This window comes from Bacillus rossius, chromosome 1 (assembly GCF_032445375.1).
Source record: "Bacillus rossius redtenbacheri isolate Brsri chromosome 1, Brsri_v3, whole genome shotgun sequence".
NCBI classification, from domain to species: domain Eukaryota; kingdom Metazoa; phylum Arthropoda; class Insecta; order Phasmatodea; family Bacillidae; genus Bacillus; species Bacillus rossius.
This window is the reverse complement of record NC_086330.1, coordinates 136,758,838-136,781,648: the sequence shown is the minus strand read 5'-3', so window position 1 is coordinate 136,781,648 and position 22,811 is coordinate 136,758,838. Positions and strand designations below refer to the sequence as shown.

Genomic DNA, 22,811 nt, shown 5'->3' with positions numbered 1-22,811 from the left:
GGTGAGAATTCAATACTCGAAGACCATAGCTAATAGTGCCTACATGCGAAGTCAGTAATAAACGGAATAATAAATCTCAAATAAATGTTCAACAAAGAAGAATAACATCCCAAATATCAATGTCAACTGATGAACTATGGAATATCTCTGGGTCGTCGCACCATGTACAACTTAGCATTTACATACATTACATAAAAAGTATAGTTACTCTTACTTAGATAACAAAATACACATAAAGCTAAGATACAACAATAATTATAAACATGTAAACATGTTCAAATGTTTACAACGTTATAACCTTTATCTGTTCGTCTGCGTCGTCACAGTGTACCGCTTATAAAAATGTAGCCAGCGCTAGTTGGCATCATTATGATTGGTTATGTTGCTTCCCGTATAGAGCGCGCGCACGTACGTAGTCGAATATCGATATCTCGCCGATTGCATGCAATTTGCGCTCTCTGTCCAGAGCTGAGTTAACTACAATTGTTGGTCCGCACCCTTTCGTGGTGTGTACTACATTAATTCAGGCTCGCGTTTGTATTTTGTTTTTTTATTTAAAGTTGAAAGGTTTTCATTGCATGACTTATTAATTACATTGTTCGGCATGCTTTTATATACTCCACTTTTTAAATAAACATACTTTCCATGAATGGGTTTTGTCTTTATGAATAACTTTACCTAAAAAAAAAATTTTTTTTCCACATAAATGTTGCACCTCTACTTTTCAAACTTGTTTTTAGTAAAAAATGTTGTGATGATTATGCGATAAGACAGTAACAAAATTTAAAGTTCATACTATAACATATTTGTGATTACATTTCCATTTTTATTAAAATCTGATTAATTTCATGACAAGTGGCATTTAAGTGCCAGGGTGCATTAACTTGTATTTTGTTATGTTGAATATGTAATTACAAACTTTTCATTACTTTTATGATTTTATCACAATTCATCATAAACCTTGTCTTTGAAAATAAGTGATTCAACAATATGTCATGAGGAACCTCCATCTCCAAAGAATAAAAATGTGGAGAACTTACCATCACATATATCAATTGCAGACCACTCATCTTCATTATCTGGATGCCTTATTGCTAGCATTCTGGGCAAATTGAGTCGCTCAGCTAGAAACCTAATGGATGAATATGGCTCTCGTAGCTGAGCTATAGGAAAACTTCCCATAAGCACCTGCAAAATACATGGTCACTAACTCTGAACAGTCTTGAAACTACAAACAAAAAATATACAATAATTACTAAACCAATAAATAATAACCAAATACTATTTCTAAAAATAAATGAAAAATATGCTCTCATTTTTCCAAACAAATTATGTGGAATTATTAATAATTATCAATATTATCACATGTTCACCATATTGCTTTATGCTTTGACTAAATGACCTAGGCTAATATGGGAACAATTTTATGAACTTTGAAACAGGAAAATGTTTTTTTAGTATATTGGGTTCTCACACACAATGAAAGTACCCCGATGAAAAATGCTCCTGTTAATCAGAGGTATGGTCTGAGATCGTACTCTAAAGATCTCAGCACACAAGCAGACGCAGCATTGGCAAATCGATAATAATTCTGTAAAGCAGCGAAAAATAATCAAATTTTCACAACGCTAGTATTTTAGTATACTAGATAACATTGAGAGAAGTTGGGACAATATTATGAAATACATCTGGAACCAGTATGAAGGACTAAATGTCACTGGCATTACTCATGATGATAATGGCATCCTACAAAGTGACCCATGGGTTGAGACCTGAAACTGGCGGTATTAAATTTGCCAAAAAGCGGTGTAAAAAAGCTGTGTTATTTTTTTATCTGGATAATTAAATTAAATAGTTGTAACTGTATAGACTTAATATTTGTTACGTAATTAATTTTCTTTGGCATAGCTTATAATTATCCTAATTTAAACACACACTTTACATTTGCTTAAACCAAAAGTACATAACAATGAAATTTTCATTTGTACATAAAAATTGCTCAGCACTGACTGTGAAACTTCCATACAGAAATTTTTTAGTCACTTGTTAGCTTAATGGATTGTTCAGTACATAAAATAAGAAATTAAAGTACTGTTCATCATATAAAGAACCACAGAAAAAATTTCATTTCACTAATGGACACTATGTGTTAAAAAATCCCTTGTAAATATTTTACACACACATTAGCTTAACATAATTGTTGCATAAAATTCTTTAAAATAAAAATCAATAGTCAAAGGAGAGCATTGTAAACACTTCAACATTCTCTTCTTTTAAGTTCTGCCGTCTATCTGAAACAACAATATTGTAGTGACTCAACAACCTCTCACTCTCAACATTATTTGTAGGCATCCATATTGATTTAAGCACAGCTGAAGCAAACTGTTGTGGCACGAACGTGTGTCTCTGTCTATGACTATTACAGCTGCGTTTGACACAGTTAACACGTCACAGTTACTTAAATTTGAGTAATTACAGATGATAGTACAGTGTAGTGTATGTTAAGGGTAATGCATGTTAAATGGCTGGCAAAGTATGGTGGTTGGCTGTACTCATGTACGATTAATACCAAAACTGATAACATTTAATAATTAAAGCAATATCAAATGGTATTAATTGTATTGTAATATTATAATTGATATAATTTCAACACATAGATATGTACAACACTTAAACTGAAAATTATTGATCTGAATAAATTTGACTAGAAAGATTAGGTTCAGATTATCCTAACGTTGTACCAGCTTTTAAATAACCTACCAAATACAGATAGCCAGACATGAATGGATTTGGGTCCAGTTTCGATACTACACCGTCATTACTGAATTATCAAGGTTTGCAACTACCGGTACCTCCTAGCTCAATTTGTGGTAGTGCAGGTTCTTCGGCCATTCAGGACTGCTGGGTAGATCGGTGTATGGTCGCAGGAACTTGTAGAAAGGGACGCTGCAATAGAGTTCTAATCCACTACGACTGCCGTAGGCTACGACTCATTGACTGGATCGGCGACACCAAAATGGTCCTGAAAAACGTGGTACAAGGAAAGTTCTAACCACGAGATGGCAGGAATCAGATGTAGAAGTCGCGATGCTGGAAGCACTCGCGAAACGCCTCGTATGTCGTGTTAAGGCGTATACCCTGTATTCTGAGGTAGATGAACTCAGAATTCTCCTATCTGAATACTCCGTTTACACTGTAGTATCTAACTATCGTAGCGGACACGATCTTCTTGTTTCCTTTGCGGGCACCAGGTTTTTGGCAACACATCGCAAGGGAAACGTCTTCTCTCGAACATGGCGTCTTAGAATCCTCCTCTATTCTTTCCTTTTCAACCTCAACTTCCCAGGAATTGTTGTAGCAACCAGCGAGCTCGCAACTAGCAGGAAGAAATACTCAGCAGTTGTAGTAAAATCCAATGTACGGTAATTAAACCTGTGTTTAACTCATGTAAAGCTTGCAGAAAAAGGAATAGGCGTCCAAAGAATAATTAAATGAAGACAATAAATTATTAAACTGCTGCAATTTCCAAAGACTAAACATACTGGCTGGCCTTAGCTATCCATATTAGTGTGATTGCTGGTACAACTTATAATACAAATACCGTATATACTCGTGTATAGCGCGCCCTTTTTTCCCCTCAAGTAAAGGAAAAAAATAAGGATGCGCGCTATACACGGAAAAAAAAAAAGTGAGTAGATGAGGCGGGGAGGAGTGGAAGTCGTTAACTGCCAGTTGACGGGTGACGTTTCTGGCCAGCCCCCACACATACGCACAAGCAACAAGGCCTCTCTTTCACACACACACACACACACACACACACACACACACACGTGCGCGCGCAAGCTCGCAGGTCTCTTGTTTATTTTTAGACCTCCCCCTCTACAGCTAGTAAAATAAAAGAGAGAGAGAGAGAGAGAGAGAGAGAGAGAGAGAGAGAGAGAATGTTGACACCAGTCCCCCTCCCACTTTCTTCTTCGTCGCAGCTGCTACCGGTGAGTCATCTACTCCGTGTCACATTCCTGCCTGCCTCTCTTCCTCCCGCCCACGTACCAGTTGTGACGATACAGCGCTTCATTATCTTGCGTCTACACAGCAGAGTTTAAGTATTTTCCTGACGCATCACCACACATCAATTTAAATTATCATTTGTTTCATACGTAATTACTTAACAGGTACCACAAAATGTTAGTACAATTTATTTACGGGAAAAAAAAAATTTTTTTCTTTGGAATTTGTTGCAAAAATCGTGGTGCACGCTATACACGAGGGCGCGCTATACACGAGTAAATACGGTACATATTTAAATATAATAATTAATTTACAATAAACATGGGATAGTGAAATCAACCTGTAAACGGTTGACTGTTTACACTGTTGACAGTGAGTTGTCAATGCAGTGAGAATTTTCACTACATCAACAACTTCACCAGCTCTGCACAGTGACTCTGCTGCATCTTTTAGAGACTGGTACCCTTTAAAAAGGTCAACACTGTCTATCATCTTCAGGTCAGCAATGGATTTTAGTTGTGTAACTATGTTTTCAGTATTGCTAAGCAGAATGTTCTTAGGGTTGAAAAGCTTGTTCAATGACCTGTAAACATGTGCAAAGGATCACTGTTCATGAGTGTCTGAAGTTTGTTCATGCACAGTGTTGTGGCTTTTTGGCAGTTGTGCTTCACATGTGCAATGTCAGTGGTGTTCAAATTTTTGAGGACACTACTGTTTTCGAAAGTATTGGAAAATATACCCTTTGCTGCACAGTCCAAACCTTTTTGTATATTTTCCAGATCCCCATACAGAGTATGTGATGTAGGGTACTTAGACCCTTCAAGTTTCGTTAGCAGATCCATTATTTCAGAAGCATGCTGCTGTACAAAAATACGCTGTGTTAAAATTACGGATACTTCTTTGTCTGAAAGCATGATCAGATACTTAATTCCTGCATTGTTAGTTTCCTGAAAGTCACTATTTCTGAAAAAGTTAATAATTTCCAAAAAATATTCTGCCAGGTAGAACACTGCACGAAACCATGAATTCCAACGAGTATCGACTGGCATTGGAAACAGTTTATCTGGTTTCACAGTTTCTTCTTGCAAATATTGCAAATATTGGTGTTTCCTCTTGCGAGTGTTTAAAAAGGCAGACTTTACCTTCACTACGACATCGTTTACCTCAACAAGTTCACATGACAACACATTTCCTACTAGGGCAACTTTGTGGGCCCAGCACTGAATATGGAGTACGTGATCTCCATACAGAACTTGCAAACTGTTGACACACTAGTTTAGGAACATACTTATCCCTCAGTGTTTTGACACAAAGCATGTCTCCAGAACCTGCCACAAATTCATTTAGCCATGCGCTTATGTTAGGATCATCCAATTTTTGAAGAGGTATGTTAGCTTTAGCGAAGGCCTCTGTTGTCCTCAGTGCCAAATGTTCGACGTCTGCTTTTTTACGTTTAGCACTACCAAAGCACTCTGCAACAGAGCTCTGAAATTTTTTTTATCAGCACACCCATCTTCGTATTTTTCTTTCTTTTAGTTATGTGTTTTTCGCTCTTGGTGTGCTTTATCACTGTGTCTTTTCTCTCAAATGCGACTTTACAATTACAAAATTTGCACATTAACGTTGCCGTATCTGGTGCATATAGCCCGTTGCTTTTGAAATCGTCGGCACGTTGCCGCGCACTTGCAGCATTTTTCGGCATATTTTTACACAAACTCAAGTTATTTTATTTTAATGTTCCCATGCAACAGTAAAATACGATACATTAAACGAAAAAAGTGGCAACACTGCGATGTGAATGCTCCGTCTCTCTCTGTTCCGCTCAGCGTTGCCAACCGTACAGTCCTGACCGTACATGTACGGCAATTTCACTGTGTGTACGGACGTACGGTGTTTATCTTATACTTCAGTTGGAATCGTGTTACAAACACATAGCATTGATCCTTACGGCAGACGTGCGCACGACTGCCGGTTGTTTGTGAAAAAAAAAGTTGATTCTTCTCAGCATGCAATCTTTTGTGGCGTCACAAATTGTTTATTCCCAAGGTTTATTCCATAGCTGCGTTGTGTAAGAACAAGATTTTATTTCGTTTATTTCGTAATTCTATTTCATGGCAAAATTAAATCACGAAGTCATTATTGTGCAATAGTTTTATTAATATAATCGTAAAAAAAATTCATGTACGGACCTGGATCGGGAAATACGGTCCAAATGACATTTTCGTACGGACATTTCTTGCTGAAGGGTTGGCAACTCTGGTTCCGCTTGCTCACAACTTGCCGCCTTCTTCCAGCCATTACATCAACAGTATCGCTCACGTATGACGTGGAGTTGTGGTTGCGTAGATTATGTTTATTTTGTATTCTGGTCACATCTTAGCAGCAATATAGTTCGTTCTTCCATACATACATGTAAAGTATGTGATTTTCGAAACGTAAACAGTGGCAGGCTACCGCTAAGGTTGGTTAGTTTTAGTTCTGACAATGGCGATGCCGGCGAACTCAAGATGAAACCAAGTTTGTTACCGTACATTTCTTAAAATTTCGCGTGTATACAGAAAACTAAACGAAATCGTATTATTTCGCAATTATCAATGAAATTCACGTTATTTATTGTGTTAGCGCGATCGCGAAAATTTCAGGTCTGTACCCATGGGGTAGCAGAACAAATGTTGATAAACTCCTTGATTCTGCTATAGAAACAGCACAATATCTAGCTCTAGCAGAAGTGTAGTACGAAGAATCTTTGCTAAATATGTAATATCATGAACGACCATTATCTTCCATTGCTTTGTGCCTCTCTTCTGCCGACAACAGCAAGCATTCAGCGACCCAACACTGCAAAGACTTCCACACGAATCTGCCTTATACATATTCAACTCCTTCCTTACCAACCTCAATTTAACAAGCAAATAAACAAAAAACAAAACACATCTTCAGTTAAAGAAAATATACTATGACTAGGGACCCCAGAAAATGATAAATAAAACTGGCTCATTTCGGTGTAAAAAAATGACAAAAGCGGTGCAAAAAATCGGTGTAAAAATAAGAAAGCGGTGCTAAAAATCGGTGTAAAAATTTGGTGAGATACATTAAATTAAAATTGAAATTGGCAAACGAGGATTGTTTTGCTTCAAATTTTTTTAAATTTTAATATTAAACATAAAATGCACTCAGTTGGCAAACACTAAAAAGTTTTTAGTGTTTCTAGTTTTCATCTTGGTCTTGTCTCCTTTACAGCAACCCTGGTTCCCCTATTTTTTAAAAATGCAATAAAAATACTGAACCACAGTACCTTGAACATATTTATTTAACCAGGTCCTCATGTTTGGGTCATCTACTTTTTCCAAAGGTATGTTTGCCCCCACCATCATTTGAACAAAGTCAATTATAAATTGTTGTTTGTTTACAACTATGTTTTTAGAAGTTTGCAAAGCAGCTCCTATAGACGTCTGTTTTGCAGTACCGGTAGTCGACGTTGATGCCGCACATAATTTTTTTATGAGTTGCGTTAGAAACGTGTTTTAGGCATGTGTCTCGACGCATCCAGTCCACACGAACGTTGCAAAACTTACGCATTATTATCTTATCCTTAACATCAAATATATAAAATCCTTCCTGCTTCATCTCTCGTTCTCGATCGAAAACCGTAACTATTTTCGGCATCTTAACACAAAAATAAGCACTACTAACTAGATGCTTGGAAATTAATACCGAGTAACCGAGAGGTCATAAAAAAACACTACTGCAAGCTGCACCGTAAAAACATTTATGCCGTAGTGGCACGCACACGAAAAAATATTGTGTTCGGCCAGAATGAAACTATTATGTAAGCGTAAATATTGTGTTCGCTTCTGTGCGCTAGAATTTTTGGAACTAATACCAACTACAGTACAACCCAGTTATAACATTCCCGTTTTTAACATTTTCCCGCCTATAACACCATAATTTCATGGTCCCGTCATTTCTCCATTTATCACAATGCTTTAATTTCCCGCCTGTAACAATATTAAAATTTCTACATTCCCGCCTTTAACGTTCAAATTTGCTTTGATAACTGCCACAATTTGCAGTATCCCTTCCTTCAAAGTCATAATTTAGAGCGAAACCATAGCTAGAAAATACAGCACGCATATACAAACATCAGATGTTTACATTTGAGTAGTTCACCATAGACGTGGTACACACGCACTCCACAACTTGCACCGGATCGACTATCAATATGGCGTCCTGTTCGCGCTTGTTAGCCTATGACTTGTTCCTTTATACTTATGATGCGCATTTTGTGCACTGATACATGGTCGGAAACAGTGCTACTGTAGTCTATGGTGCTGGTTTTTATTTCAAAGGTTTAACACCTTGAGATGGTTAACTGTTCTATGGATATATTCACGGCTTTTGTTTGTGGTTAACCTTTACCGTAATTATTTTTTTTTTTTTACTTATTGTAGTCACGGTCGTATTTAATTAAAATACGCCGTATTGAAATTTTATTCAGGTTTTTGTACGGCTATGATGGCCGATAAATATAAGCAAAAATATATTCTGTAGCTGAAAAAATTCAGTTTATTAACCAAGTGGACAGGAACCCCAACAAAACGCGTGTTGTGATTGCAAAAGAGTTGAATATTTCTGTTTCGACTCTGAACTGTATCGTACAAAACATTTTTTTTTCTTTAGCATATTATTAGGTACAGCAAAACCCCTTATTTGCATTTTTCATGGGGACAAAGTAAAAAAGTGTAAAAAGCGGGAAAGTGTAAATAAAGGGAAAAGTATAAAAAGGAGTACAGTTTACCTTATTTAGAATTTTTTTCCTTTTGTTTAATAGCACATACTACAATGCAGGTACAAACACACTAACAACAAATTTTACTTTAGTATTTAATCAATTATTAATTTACCACATTTGACAAAAATAAAAAAATAATGAAAGCCAAAATGTTTTTCTGATTACTTCCTAAAAAATAAATTTGAAATTTTCTTCTGCTTGCTTTTTTGGCTGTTCAAGGAGATTATTTGCCTCTCCAAATTATAAATACAGTTGCAACCGGCAGGGTTTATAACAAATACGGGCTACATACACATTGCTCACAGTAAAAAATTTTTTAAGAAAAGGCCGCAAATTGATGAATATTTACCGTCAATAGCGCGCCAAACGCGGAGAAAGGTCATTGTACTCGGTCAGCTGCTGTAACGACGCGGCGGCGCATGCGCACTCTATGCTCCGCCCAGACTCATGACGCCATCAGCCGCCAACCAATAGATGCGAGCTTAGCGGAAAAAAATATAAGCTCCACCTCCCGTGTACCAATTTTATCCAGTTCTAATACCAGTTTATTGGTATACGCACCAGTTTTCTCGCTGCCGTGACATGTTCAAGTTTACGTTTATCATGATGTATTGATACCAATAATTAATTATTTACGATCCCCAGAAATAAATGGTTAGTTTAAAAAATATGGCGTCAACTGTACAATACTTCCCAAATTATAAAAGACGTATAAAACAGTTACCAAGACACCGCTCATTTTATCTTGTGAAGTTTATGTCTCGTACCAGTATTTCGGCTAAGTTGTGACATAAATACAGTATCAGAACTTACAAGCAGCCATGTTTGTACATTCATGAGTTTACGTTTTTCCCTCGTGCATTTTAGATTGTCTCCTGCTATAATTACTCGTACTTTTACACGCCTAGGCTTAAATTATTACATGTTTAGAAATAAAAGCAACTTTTCATGTTATAAAATATGTATGTTTTGCTATTTAAAATGTTCATTGCCTACTAGCTCCACGGTATTTTCTGGTTGTTTATGGTTGTTACGTGACGTAAATAGCGGGATTGATTCGATTTTTGAGACGTAATTCGCGGGAAAGTATTGTATTGGACTATATGGGAACCAAATGGGACCTGAAGAATATAGTGCAAATAACGGGAAAACGTAAATAACGGTAACGTAAATAAGGGGTTTCGCTGTATTATCTATAAATAAAATTAACCAATTTTCCACTCTATTGCTGTACTTAGTGTATTACTCCTGTATTTTGTGTTGTTTTACCTATACTTTTTAATTTAATCAATCCACGCGTAATTTTTACAAAGTGAAGATGATTTCCTGCTTATAACATTTTCCTGCTTATAACATTTTTTTATGTTGGTCCCTTGGAGAATGTTATAACAGGGTTGTACTGTACACGAAAATTGTGTTCGTAACGCTGCTACATAGCGGCAACGTAAATATACACGTTTGCCGCCATGTTGGAACTACAATCAATTTCGTTACGCGATATCAATACAATCGATAGTAAGATTATTTACAGTATCCAACCAATGTAAACATTCTTGGTAACGGAAATTACGTGGATTTCGCGCAAAGTTTCGTGTTTTGTGAAAAAATAGCAGATTTCGTGAAAACGGTGAAATAGTGCCCAATTTCGCGGTATTTTGTGTATTTCGCGGTTCACTATTTTCTGGGGTCCCTAACTATGACCCAAACTGCCAACCAAAATCTGAAACTGATGATAGGAATATAAATGAAAAACACACAAAGACTCTAATTGAAAACTATTGCCGAAAAATAGTGAAACTTGCAAACAATAGTAAAGGTAACTGGAACACAAATCACTAAAGACATACTGTGATTGTTAATAAACCAAAATAATAGGTACATGACATACAGAATTAAATGCAACACATCGACAAAATGAATAAATAACGTAATAAAACAAATTATGTGAGTAGCCAATACTTACAACATAAGTTGGAAATTACATCAGAATTTTTCAGTGAAACAATAAAGAAATTCATAGATAATAATGAAGAAAATGCAAGAAAACTTAAATATGATGGTATAGCTATGATTATAATGGCATACAAACTACATGTGTCATATCATGACATTATGCTCATTTGTTATGTTAATGCCAGATAGGCACACAACCGAAACAGTTACACCTTGTTAATCACATAAGTCTAATGTCCAACTTATTATTTTAATCACGGGTACATAAGCAGAAAATAAAGAACACATATCAATAAAAAAATGTATTAAATGATACCTGTAAAGTCTTTGGCACTTTAGAAGGAAACACGAGGCCCGGACAGTCGCACAGACGTATATTTGACGTGAGGTGGATTGTCTGGAAATGTTTGGTGTGACCAGGCGTCCTCGAAACACTCACCACCTGCAACAAATTTAAACATCCGTACCTATGAACTTGGATTGGAGGCTTTCGTGGCTAAGGATAGTGAACAAATGTTGGCAGTAGGTGAGTAGGTGACCCATTTCCAGGATAGACAGCACCTGCATTTTTGCTCGGAGAGAAGCAGCTACGTAAAATATTTGCCCACTCAGATGGCTTTGTTTTGCAACACCATTTTTCTAATAAAACCTTGTAATTTCAGATCAAATGGAACTGAAGCCGATCTGGGATAGCCAAAATCTGGCTTAGGTAGCCTGAGAAATTGAGAAAGATTAATAAAACACAATGTACTTACAGAAAATGTTATTCATATTGAAAAAACCCATTTTTTAAACCTGACAACTTTTAAATTTGTCTCGACATGTTGCAGGTCTCATCAGGTCATTGTGTGTACTTATTAAAGCAATAACTGTCAATTCTCGCACAAAAGTTATTAATTTTGTTTGAATATATTTGCTCTCTCTATGACTATAGTAGCTTAATAGTCAAAGTCATTCCCAGATACAATTGAAGTGAGCCAACTTAGCAAGGTTAGTGTTCAATAATGTGTGAAAATTAGGTAAAATCGGCCCCTCTAAAAGTATTTGGTAATAGGAAAGGAAATACCACTTCCTGAACAATGAGTTAGAGCAAACCTTTTTTCCCATGATAGCGTTCATGAGTGAAGACTTGCCGACATTTGGTTGGCCCACACAGCCAATGGTCAGCACACCATCCCTGTACTTGACGTGTTCCACAAAGGTGGTATCTACTTTCTTCATCTATAATAAAACACACAATATTAAAAGTACGTAAATGTAAATATGAATTGCCATTAGCTATCAATCCCTTAAGCATTGAATATATATAACTTATAGAAGTCGCGAGGGGATAGGATTTATTATTCCAATTTTCGGATCCAAAACTGTGGTAGTTGTTAGCTCCGCCGCTAGACAGCTCTTCTTTCCACAAGAGGGTACTCGTAGTTACCAGCTTCCACGCCAGAGCGCTGTAGCGTCGTTTTTTTTCAAGGTCGTGCGCGTAATTCTCTGTCTCACTCTATCGAGAGGCGGTGCCTTTTGTTGAAATCCGAGTGCTTAGATACGGGTGGGCGCAACTGAATTGGAGGAGTACGGCCACCGAAAAAAAAAGTGCGGTTAAAAGATTCCAACATCAAAAATTAAGTTTTAATTATAAGAAAACTACAGAAATTTCTTAAACGTAATAACGTAAAAAAAAAAAAAAAAAATACTGACATTCGTAGTTCAGAATTTATAAAATGTGTTAACGGAGTGGCGCATTGAGTAAAATGGCAAAACATAATTTGGAATAATTCTTGACAACGTTGAATGATTTTGGTAGCTATGAAACAACTATGGCTGCGATGACTGTTCAAACGCGTGCACGTGTTGTTATTAGTAACTGAAACTAATGGTATGATGTCATACTTTGTGGCTATGCAGTTTATAATTTTTTTAACATAAGATGAAGCATTTTTACATAATGTTTTGGTTGTTTCGTAATTCAAAATAAATAATCTTAAACGTTATATGGTGAATATTCCCAGTAACGAATGACCACAAAAAAAAATCAATTTTGCCAACATAGATCTAAAAAGTTAACGATTTACTATGTTAAGTTGCTTAAGGCCCTGTCACACTGTCAAATTTTAGCTTCCAACACCTTCCAATATGTTGGATACAATATCTTTGAGGGTTGTGACGTCACGTTAAACGTCACTATCGCAGCCATGTTTATTTGAGAGATTGAATGTCTAGAGTTTCCTTCAAATATTTTACGTATAGGACTGGTTCTAAAATATGTTGGATGTTGGATGGGATCAGCCAATCAGAGTATTCTAAAATAAAGCGGCCGCTTTTGTTTCCGTTTCCGAAGTGTAATAGTTTAAATATCAGCAATGGCGAATGGGAAATAAATGCAGTAATTGAATTAATACTATTTTATTTCCTGCTGGAATATGTAATTGTTATTGTATATTTTCCTCCAATTGAATCTGTATCTACGGAAGCGCAGGTTAATATATTTGACTAAAAGAAGTTACTGTAGTTTTGGAATATTATGGTCCTTAAACCAGAAAACATCTATTCAACGTACGATCATTATTTGACTGCTATACCAGTTTTGCTTATGTTCAGGTATTGTTGATACACTAAATTAAAAAAGCAAGCATTGCGTACAAAATGTGCCATCAGGAATGAGGTATCAAAACTAGGATATGCATTTCGGAACTTTTACCTACAAATTCAAATTAATAACACCTAAAATAAATTTTAAAATATCTCAATTCAGAGACTTAATGTAACTAAAATTATTTTGGCTTACCCAATCAATCTTTCTTATAAGTCATTGTTCTCCTTATTTCACAATAGCTGCTACTCTGTAAGTATTGTCAGGAATTTTCTGGAATATAGACTCATAATTTCCTGACAATAGATGGTACTGACTTATGTTAAAGCAGCATCTCTGAGTAAGCAAGTAGCTCTGATGATTTGCAAGAAAGGCCTAGAAATATTAAAATTCTGCCTACGTGTCCAATTATTATTATTTAAGTTTTGAAAGTAATATCATTTTTCGTGAATGTAAATATTTGTGTAGCAGATCCTTGTCAGTAAGCCTATACTTCCCAGGCTGTACGAAACAAGCATACCTGGTCTAATATCTCGTTAAAAAATTATTTTAAAGAGATAATGTGACTGAGGTGAAGTTAGCTTAAAGGCTCATCAGGTTGAGGTTTGTAACAGTAAATACACTTAATTCAAAATAAAACAAAATTGCCAATTACTAAACACAGCAAAAATTAACACATTCACTTTAAAGTATAGGAAAAATTTTGATGAAATACAAGTGAAAGTGGCCATACAACAGCAGCTAGTTGGGTGAGAAAATAAGCGGGAATGAGAAGGGATATGCCTACTTGCAGATTTACATTTAATTATATGTTTTATCCTTACAAAACATACCTTTAAATATAGTTTTTGAAGAGCACTATAAATTGCACTACAAATTTCAGGTAAAACTTTTGAGATGGTGTTGTGTGGAATACTTGTAGAGAACTTAAATGATTCCCCTGTCGCCAAAAATCTTAATGAACTGCCAGCCTCTGCTTTGCTGGTATAGACTGGCACAAATGAGTATCCTTCTTTGCAATGCGAGACTACACAATTGAATGAAGAAGATCAAAACTTTCAGAATCCATTATTACATAGTTCGGAAATGAATCGGCATCTTCGTATCGAAGTTCGTGACAAAAAGGGGTAAAACACCATTTGTTTGCCGGGAAAGTATCCACTGTCTCGTCCACCATCTGCGTTTCCTTTTCTTAGATTTCTCTTCTAGTTTACTGAGACTTGCTACAATTGCAATTACAGCTACAGCTTTTGAAACACTTTGATGCTCTTAATGCAGGCATTGCAAACAACTGGAAAACGTAAATTTTAAACTGTGTATGATCACAATATACCTAAATTGGAATATAACCTACTTAAAAAAGCCTGTGTTCCTTGACCCAAAATTTGTTTTTGATTCTAAATACTGTCATTTACAGTTCTCTACAGAATGTTTGGTAAAACGAGCTCACTCAAAGAAAATTGATAGTGTGAAATGACTTCAAATATATTTTACATTGCTCGTCAAATAATATTGAATACAATATATTTGAAGACGTATTTCATCCATAATCACCCTTCAAATTTTGTTGTCCAATTTATTGGATACAATATATTTGACAGTGTGACAGGGCCTTTATAAATAACGCACATTTCCCGGATCTCCAAAGAAAATAAGAGTTTGTGTTAGAGCATTGAGTTGCCACTCTTTATATTCCTTGCTTTGAGGTTAGATACACAAGTTATGCTCGTAAAAACGATGCGCAAGTATTTTGAATACAAATATATTTTCTTTTAATAACCGAAAGGTAAATATTATTTCCATGAAATATAATACAATACTTTAAACACAGACAACATATAAGAGCTATTTTTTGTTTATTATTCCATCTGGCGTGATAAATATTATATTTTAAAAACAGTTTGTGGATTTTTAATATAAAATAAATATTTATTTATGACATCAATTTAAGTTGTTCAAAAAATTCACTTTGGTATGAATTCAACCAAATTCATGTTATTCAGGGCAGAAAATTAGAAACTACCAAAAAAGATTATCTACGTTGCTGTTTTGTGTAAATCTGTGCACGGACTTTGTAAGTGATATATTTATAATTCCTCATTTTAGCAACCCATTTTAACACAAGAGAAAAAGGATTTTATACTAAAAATTATTATGTTAAACCATTAATTAGCAGGAAACATGTATGAATAATCTATTTAAATTTGCATTTGAACAGTGAATATTATTTTGCAATATAAATATATTTTATCATCGTATATTACGGATGAAAAGTTTGTATTTCCATCTAATCAGAAGTATTATGACACAGTTAATTAAATTGCTTTACAAGTTTTTATTCACATGAAAATCATTAAAAATTGGTTGGGAAGTTATATAAATATACAAAAACAAATCATTATACATACAATTTTATTATCTTAGTGGATTTAAATTAATGGTGTCCCAGTGACTACTGCGAAGAAAAAAGTCTTGCGAAAGGTTTCCTCGTAATTGAAATTCGTCAAAAAAAATATATCTCTCATTTTTGGTGACATTTCTGACAAGTGGTACGATGAAATTTGAGACTGGCAAATGAATGTTGTGAAGCAATAAACAAAATATCACATTCGTGAACTACAAATGTATAGTTGTTTTTATTTTATAGTAAAAGTGTATCTAATAACCCGTGGCTTTGCTCACGTAATTTACGGGTATTGCTGATATTCTACCATTTTAAGAAAAGTATGTATTAAATTCCAAAGATTATTGAAGAATTATACACAAAGAACTGTCAAGTATAGAACATATTTAATAAATAAAAATATTTTTACGGCTTATTTTTAATTGGTTTAGCGTAAGCCTATTTTAACTTTTATTTAAAATTAAGAACCTACATTATTTTCTATCTCCCGGTTTAGTGACTTTGAGAATATATTTTTCCTTGATGAAATCTTAACTCTTTTCCATCTGACGAAGAAGCCAATTAAAAAATAAACTAAGACTCGCGCACTTATTGTATGTTAAGACTGCCATCGTTTTAAATTACTGTAATTTTTTTTCATTATAGTCATGCTTAGGATAATAACATAATATGCCTTATTACGCATACATTTCAATATTCATGAAACCAATGCATTTTTATTTTAAATGTAGAGCAGTTACTAAATTTTTGAATTTTCACTGATGTACTCTTTTCACTTTTCTATGTGATTTAGAAAATATAGCAATATACGTAAACAAATTAAACCAAAATCATCCTGAATTTTTATTACCGAAAAAAGTTAAATACAAAAAATTTTAATATGCGTATTTTAATATTGTGTATATATATATATATATATATATATATATATATATATATATATATATATATATATATATATATATATATATATATATATATAGCCAATACTGATTTAGTGGGTTCCATTTTATTTATTTTTAAAAATAATATCTACCCCTTTTACTACTTAATAGATAACATTAAATAAGAGAAGGTTGTTTAAGGTATGTTGATTTTCCTTGCCAATATCTAAAAGTAAATTTGTACAAACGCGAAATATAGTTTAAATAAGAATTTACTTTTAAAATAAAACCATATTTTGAACGGAACACTGACTATTGGCTCAATACAAAGTTTTAATAGCTAATTTTCACTTCACTCGGGTACAGAATCCCATCATTCAGTGATTTCCGTGGCTAGCTTCTTTTGGGATTTCATCATTCTCAAACGACGGTAAGGGAAGCTCCTCTTCAAGGTCGCCTAACGAGCTGATAAGACCTGCCGGGTAATTTGAATCGTCGGTCTGGTATTTTCGAAGAGGGGGGGGGGGTGAAGGATGTCGCGACTGGGCTGGTTAACCTAGTTCTGCCAAATACCGCCAGGGGCGTATACGGCCGATACACAGCGATGAAAGCGATCGCAGCGGCGGAGCTTGGAATTACAACAATTCTTCTGAGAAACCGGACAGAAAATTTAACCTGGGCTCGCGACTTCTATACATTATATATATTCAATGCCTTAAGGGAGTAGGATTTAGATTGCCAGTTGTTCCAAAGGATTCAAATTACCAACATACCTCTAAGTTTTAACATTTTTATTGAACCTTTTTCACATAAATTGGTCAAAGAAAATATTTAAATGCTAGTAAAAATGTCAAAATATATTAATGCTTTTACACTACATTACTCAGAATTATGACCATAAAAAATCAGAGTACATATTAATAATAATTTTTTTAACTTTAAGGGAATACAAGTCCAACCGGGACAGAGAACAACAAAAGTTGAACAAGTAACGAAGTAAGCGATTGAAAATTATTAACATAAATATATATTTCAATAAGCAAATGTTGGTAAAATAAAATAATTTGATCACACATTTGATTTTTCATAGTCACCAAGATGCTTAAAAAACACAACACTGTAATCACTGTATATAAAGAAGTATTCATTCAGCATTCTGAAAGAGTGGAAACTCCTACATTAATGCATGTCACTGAAAGAGGATCTGAATGGAGCAAAAGCAACGACATCAACAGTCCCATGGCGAGCATCTGAACTAGCAAACATGAGTGCACATCGTGTAGCCATTTTTTTAAAGGAGCTCTCATTATTTAGTGATGATGAAGGGTGGGGGGGAAGAGGGGCTGTAGTCCAGCGTACATAGTAGATTAGTGGCACGTGCAAAAGTAAACCCAGTTCAATACAATCCTGCAATAAAATGTTTCTGTCACATTTTTTTCTGCAGCCGAAACACTCTCAATATAACATGCTGTCTCTATGTTAAAACCTAAAAATGAAGCAACAAACTTTCATTTTGCAGGTGTCACTTTTTTATGCTTTATCATGAAAACAAGGAAAGCAAGGGATGCGTACATGGAAAGGCTAATGGGAGAAGGAAAGAAAGGAAATGGGGCATGAGGCGGACCTTTACAGCTAAGTATACATATATGAAGAGTAAAGGGAGAGTAGAAAATAGCAGTAATCAAGGGAGGGGCAGAAGTGTGGGGGAGGGGGGAAGAAGGCAAACTTGCTACAGAAGCAGTACCTGTCTGTATTTGTAAAGGGAGACATATGGGATGATCGGAAAGAATCAAAGACGGTAGAAAGGAGGGGTTTAAAAATACGGATGGAAGATTTACCAAAAGGGGGTTAGGAGTTTGAGGGGAGGAGGGCAGCTGGGCCGGATGGGATAGGGAACAGCAAACTCAGTTGGGGGGAGGGGGAGTAAGGAGATAAGCAGATACCTAATGGTGATGTTCCAGCAATCCTTGGGGGAGGGAAAATTGCCAAAGCAATGTAAGGAAGTGGTAGTGGTACCCATAAGGCAATTTCGACAAACCTGCTTGACGTCTAGCGTAGGGAACGTAATGGAGACGCTGGTGTGCAGGTATGTGGTGGGGAAAATGGATGATTTCAGGAGAGGATTTTCGTGTGAAATGCAGATGGTGGGGTTACTGAAAGATCTGGTGGAAGTGGTGGACAGGGGGAAGCAGAGAGACACAATAATCATTGACTCTGAAATGGCGTTTGATAAAGTGCCACACAAGAGGCTAATGAAGAAGGTAAGTTGTTGGTGAAGGATGAAAGGGTAGTAACGTAGTAAGCTGGGTAGGCTACTTCCTTAGGGATAGAAGACAAGAGGATGAGGATAGGAGAGGAAAGGTCTGAGGAGGGAGAAGTGACTTCAGGATTGCTGCAGGGGAATGTGTTGGAGCTCTTGTTGTTCACGATAATGATGAACAATACAATAAGATGAAATAGAGGCCGGGATGAGGTTGGGGTGGGGGAAGGGGTACATATGCAGGGGGATCTTATCAGGCTATAAGGATGGAGAGAGGAGAACGGGATGTCGCTGAATTTTGGAAAGACGAAGGTGGTTAGATTCACGAAGAAGGAAAGGTAAAGTGGGAAGTGTATTGCTGGAACGGAGATAAAGGAGGCAGAAGATTATAAGTACCTGGAGGTGAACCTGCAAAATAAACTGGAATGGGCCAAACAAGTTCAGCAGGTGCAGAGCAAAGGGAGGGTGCTGGGGCTGCTTGGCAGGATCCTGCAGGGAGAAGGGATGAGGGTAAGGGAGAAGACATACTCCATGTTGGTCAGGCCAAATGATTGAGTATGCCGCTGTGATCTGGGATCCCTACTTGGAGAACATGCAGCGTAGAGCAGCGAAGTGGGTGATGGGTATGAAGAGAAGGGAAGGGCAAGAGATGAAAGTACATAAGATGATTGAGGAGTTTGAGTGAGAAGCATTACAGAGGAGGAGATGGGTGGAAAGGTTAGGATGTCTAAAGTGATAAATGGAGAGGGGAGCTGGGTGATGAAGGGTGGAGAGATCACGGGTGGAAGCTCCTGAGGGAATGGAGGCAAAAGGAAAGAGGGAGGCACGCCATCCTTGTGAGGACAAGGAGGGAGTGGAATGAGCTGGAGGAAAGAATGCCACCGGGTGAAAGCTTAATTGCAAGTGTAACAAATCAAATATTAAATAATTAAAATAAATATTTTGAACATATTAAAAAGTAAAATTAGCAACATAAACTTAAACATGACCAAACACAAACCTTTATTTGATTTCTTCAAAAATTGTACAATTTAAACATAAAAGGTAATTAAATTTGTTGTAAATACTGTAGGCTCTTCTAAAAGTTTTACTAAATATATTAACATTTTAAATAATAGTCTCAGAATAAATTTGTATATTAATTCATGCATTTATCAAATTTTCATGCAAACTTTTGAGAATATTCCATAGCAGGCTGTCCACAATCTGGAAAGTTGGAGAAAATCAGAGATAAGTCAAGAAAATTCTTCAGTTTGCATTCACCCAGAATGTAAAACCATTTTTTTAAAGATAGTGTTTTTGTGCATACTGCATAGTTATATACATGCTATAAAATGGCATATCCAAGGTTGTGGTAAAGGCTGAATATTCTGTATTTCTTTCAGAAAATTACAAAATAGGTAAAATATATTTTTTAAACATTAGTCAAGGAAATTATGAAATTTGGATCACTAAAATTTTATTACTGAGTTGTGAGGACACCCTGAATGGTTGATTTGTTCAAAAAAGATAGGATTCATACAGTGTATAGATTCAGTGCATGCCTATATCAATTTTCAATTAGAATAACCATCAGTTTCTTCAAATTTTTAAGAAGTTTACATACATCACCAACAATATTGGGAAAGTCCAGATGGAGCAGGTGCTAAAGAAAGTACAGTCGAACAAACGACACCATTACCAGGCAATGACAAGATAATTCTCTTTCCCAATATGGTGGTCACAATATCCACTCAATGCTTACTTATATTAAAATAAAATTATAGTTTAAAAAACTAAAAATAAATGCTTTCATCACTGAATAAACTAAAAATTTAAAAAAAAAATTAATTTAAGCTTTTTGTCAACAGCCAAATAATGCACCACAATTCCGTATAACTAAAAACCTGGGGTACTAATATAATTTATCTTAAATTTTCTATCAGTAATAACAATATGATTTTCTATCAATAATTTGATGATATAGTCAATATGAAAATTTTAGGATATAGTCATTACAAAAATGAAAGAAGAGAGCACCTCATGCTTGTAGTTATACAGAGTTGTAGTGTATTATTTGGCTGTTGAACAAAAACCTTAAATTTAAATTTTATTTTTTAATTTTTATGTTCATTCGATAAAGGCAAGTTTTTTTAGTTGTTTAAACTGTAAGTTAATTTTATTCTTTTTAGTCCGAAAATAAAATAAAAATATTGAATATAAGTAAGTGAAACAAATTAAAAACACTAAATATGAGTGATTAAAGTATTTGTTACTATGATCTTAAAATTAGTCATCAATGTTCACATAATCTAGTCATTTCAGTTAATGCATCAATATTAAATGGAACTTTTCTTGTTATCTCAGAGCAATCAATTTCTTCTACTTGGAGACCATCCAGTGACTTTATGCAACTACGAGCTACATAAGCATGTCCGGCAACAAAGAGATGCGATCCCAAATAAACAACTAATCTACAAAGCAGCCTTGCATTTTATGCACGGTAGATGCCCAACTCAGTATTAATGGCAACATTCGTCTTTCAGTAGTACCATAACTGTATTTCGCTGGAAATTGGATGGCTGTTGTTTTAATTATATGTACACCATCCATAGGCGTACCCAGGAATTTTTTTCGGGGGGGTGTTCTTCCAGATTTTTAAGAAAAACTGCACAAACACCAAAAATTAATTATTTCTTGAGTAAATAAATATAATAGTCTCAAATTTCATTTTTTAACCTGGGATATTGTTGATATGTAATTTGTACATATTTTTTCTTTCAATTAACTTACGTAAGTTTACATTACAATATTAAAATACCTACAAAACCCCCCAATATATATATATATATATATAAATAATTAGTTAACTTAACGAATTTACGTACGCACTTTACAAACTTATTCCTAATACGTTGACGGCATGACAATAGAATAATTGCTCTATAATTTGATTTTAAGGGTGTTAGCAACTAAGGCCGGAATCACAATAGCCCGTCCATCCGTCATCCGTCTGTCAATTACGTGACCTGCACCCAATAAGATGGACTGAAAAATGTCATCCACTCGTCCGTCTAAAGCTTGGTAACTTTATACTTTTGACGGGTGAACGGATGAAACTATAACCTCCTAATGTCTTCTAGGTGTTTGCATATAAAATATTATATTAAAATGTATTAAAGTTTGTTTAATTGTTTAGATGATTCCAAAATCATTTCTTAACTTACGTTTAGACACATTTCGAAAGCTCTTTTTTGAAACAAAAATGGTCTAAGTCACGGAAGTATATAATTACGTATGGTAACTCTGGAAATGTGAAAATACATACCGAAAAAAAACACTCTGAATTTAATGAGTTTCAAGTTCTTACTTTACATAATTGTTTATTAAGTAATATGATTACATATGATAATTTTTTCCCCCAAATTGTTAAGTTTTCTCAACAGTTGCCAGCACTGACATGGAGAAATATTATGACGGACGAGCGGAGTGTTGTAAATCGCCAGCCGACCTCCGTAGCGTAGTCGGATGCACACCGGCTTATGGTGGAGAGGTTCTGGGTTCGAGTCCCGGGTAAGGCATAGGAGTAAAATCGAGACATTCAAAATATACACTTGCGTTGAAAGATGATGAATAAGAATAATGAAATTGATATTTCTGGCTAAACGGATACTGCTCAAGGCCAAAATCCAAGCAGTGAAGTGAAATGAAGTTGTATATCGCTTGGCGGCTGACGGACGAACGGATGACGGACGGATGCGACGGGCTGTTGTAATTCAGGCTTTACAATTCAAGTGTAGCAAAACAGAATTAAATCTTTATACTTATATAAAAATCTCGTGTCACGATGTTTGTCCGGGCTAATTTCTGAAACTACTGCATTGATTTTAATGAAATTTCGCCCAAATATTTGTAACTTTGTCCAACTTTATATATAGGCTACA

The 22,811-nt window shown here is 35.3% G+C and overlaps 1 protein-coding gene across 1 annotated transcript in view; it reads right to left on the bottom strand.

Annotated features, from left to right (window-relative positions):
* LOC134546200 (guanine nucleotide-binding protein-like 1) overlaps window positions 1–22,811 on the bottom strand; it is a 64,181-nt gene that overhangs the window by 14,508 nt on the left and 26,862 nt on the right. Inside the window, exons 8-10 of the mRNA XM_063388806.1 lie at window positions 11,849–11,974; window positions 11,070–11,195; window positions 1,041–1,188 (exon numbers count right to left, since the gene is read on the bottom strand). Coding sequence (XP_063244876.1) covers window positions 1,041–1,188; window positions 11,070–11,195; window positions 11,849–11,974 — 400 coding nt within the window. The remainder of the gene's footprint in view (window positions 1–1,040; window positions 1,189–11,069; window positions 11,196–11,848; window positions 11,975–22,811) is intronic.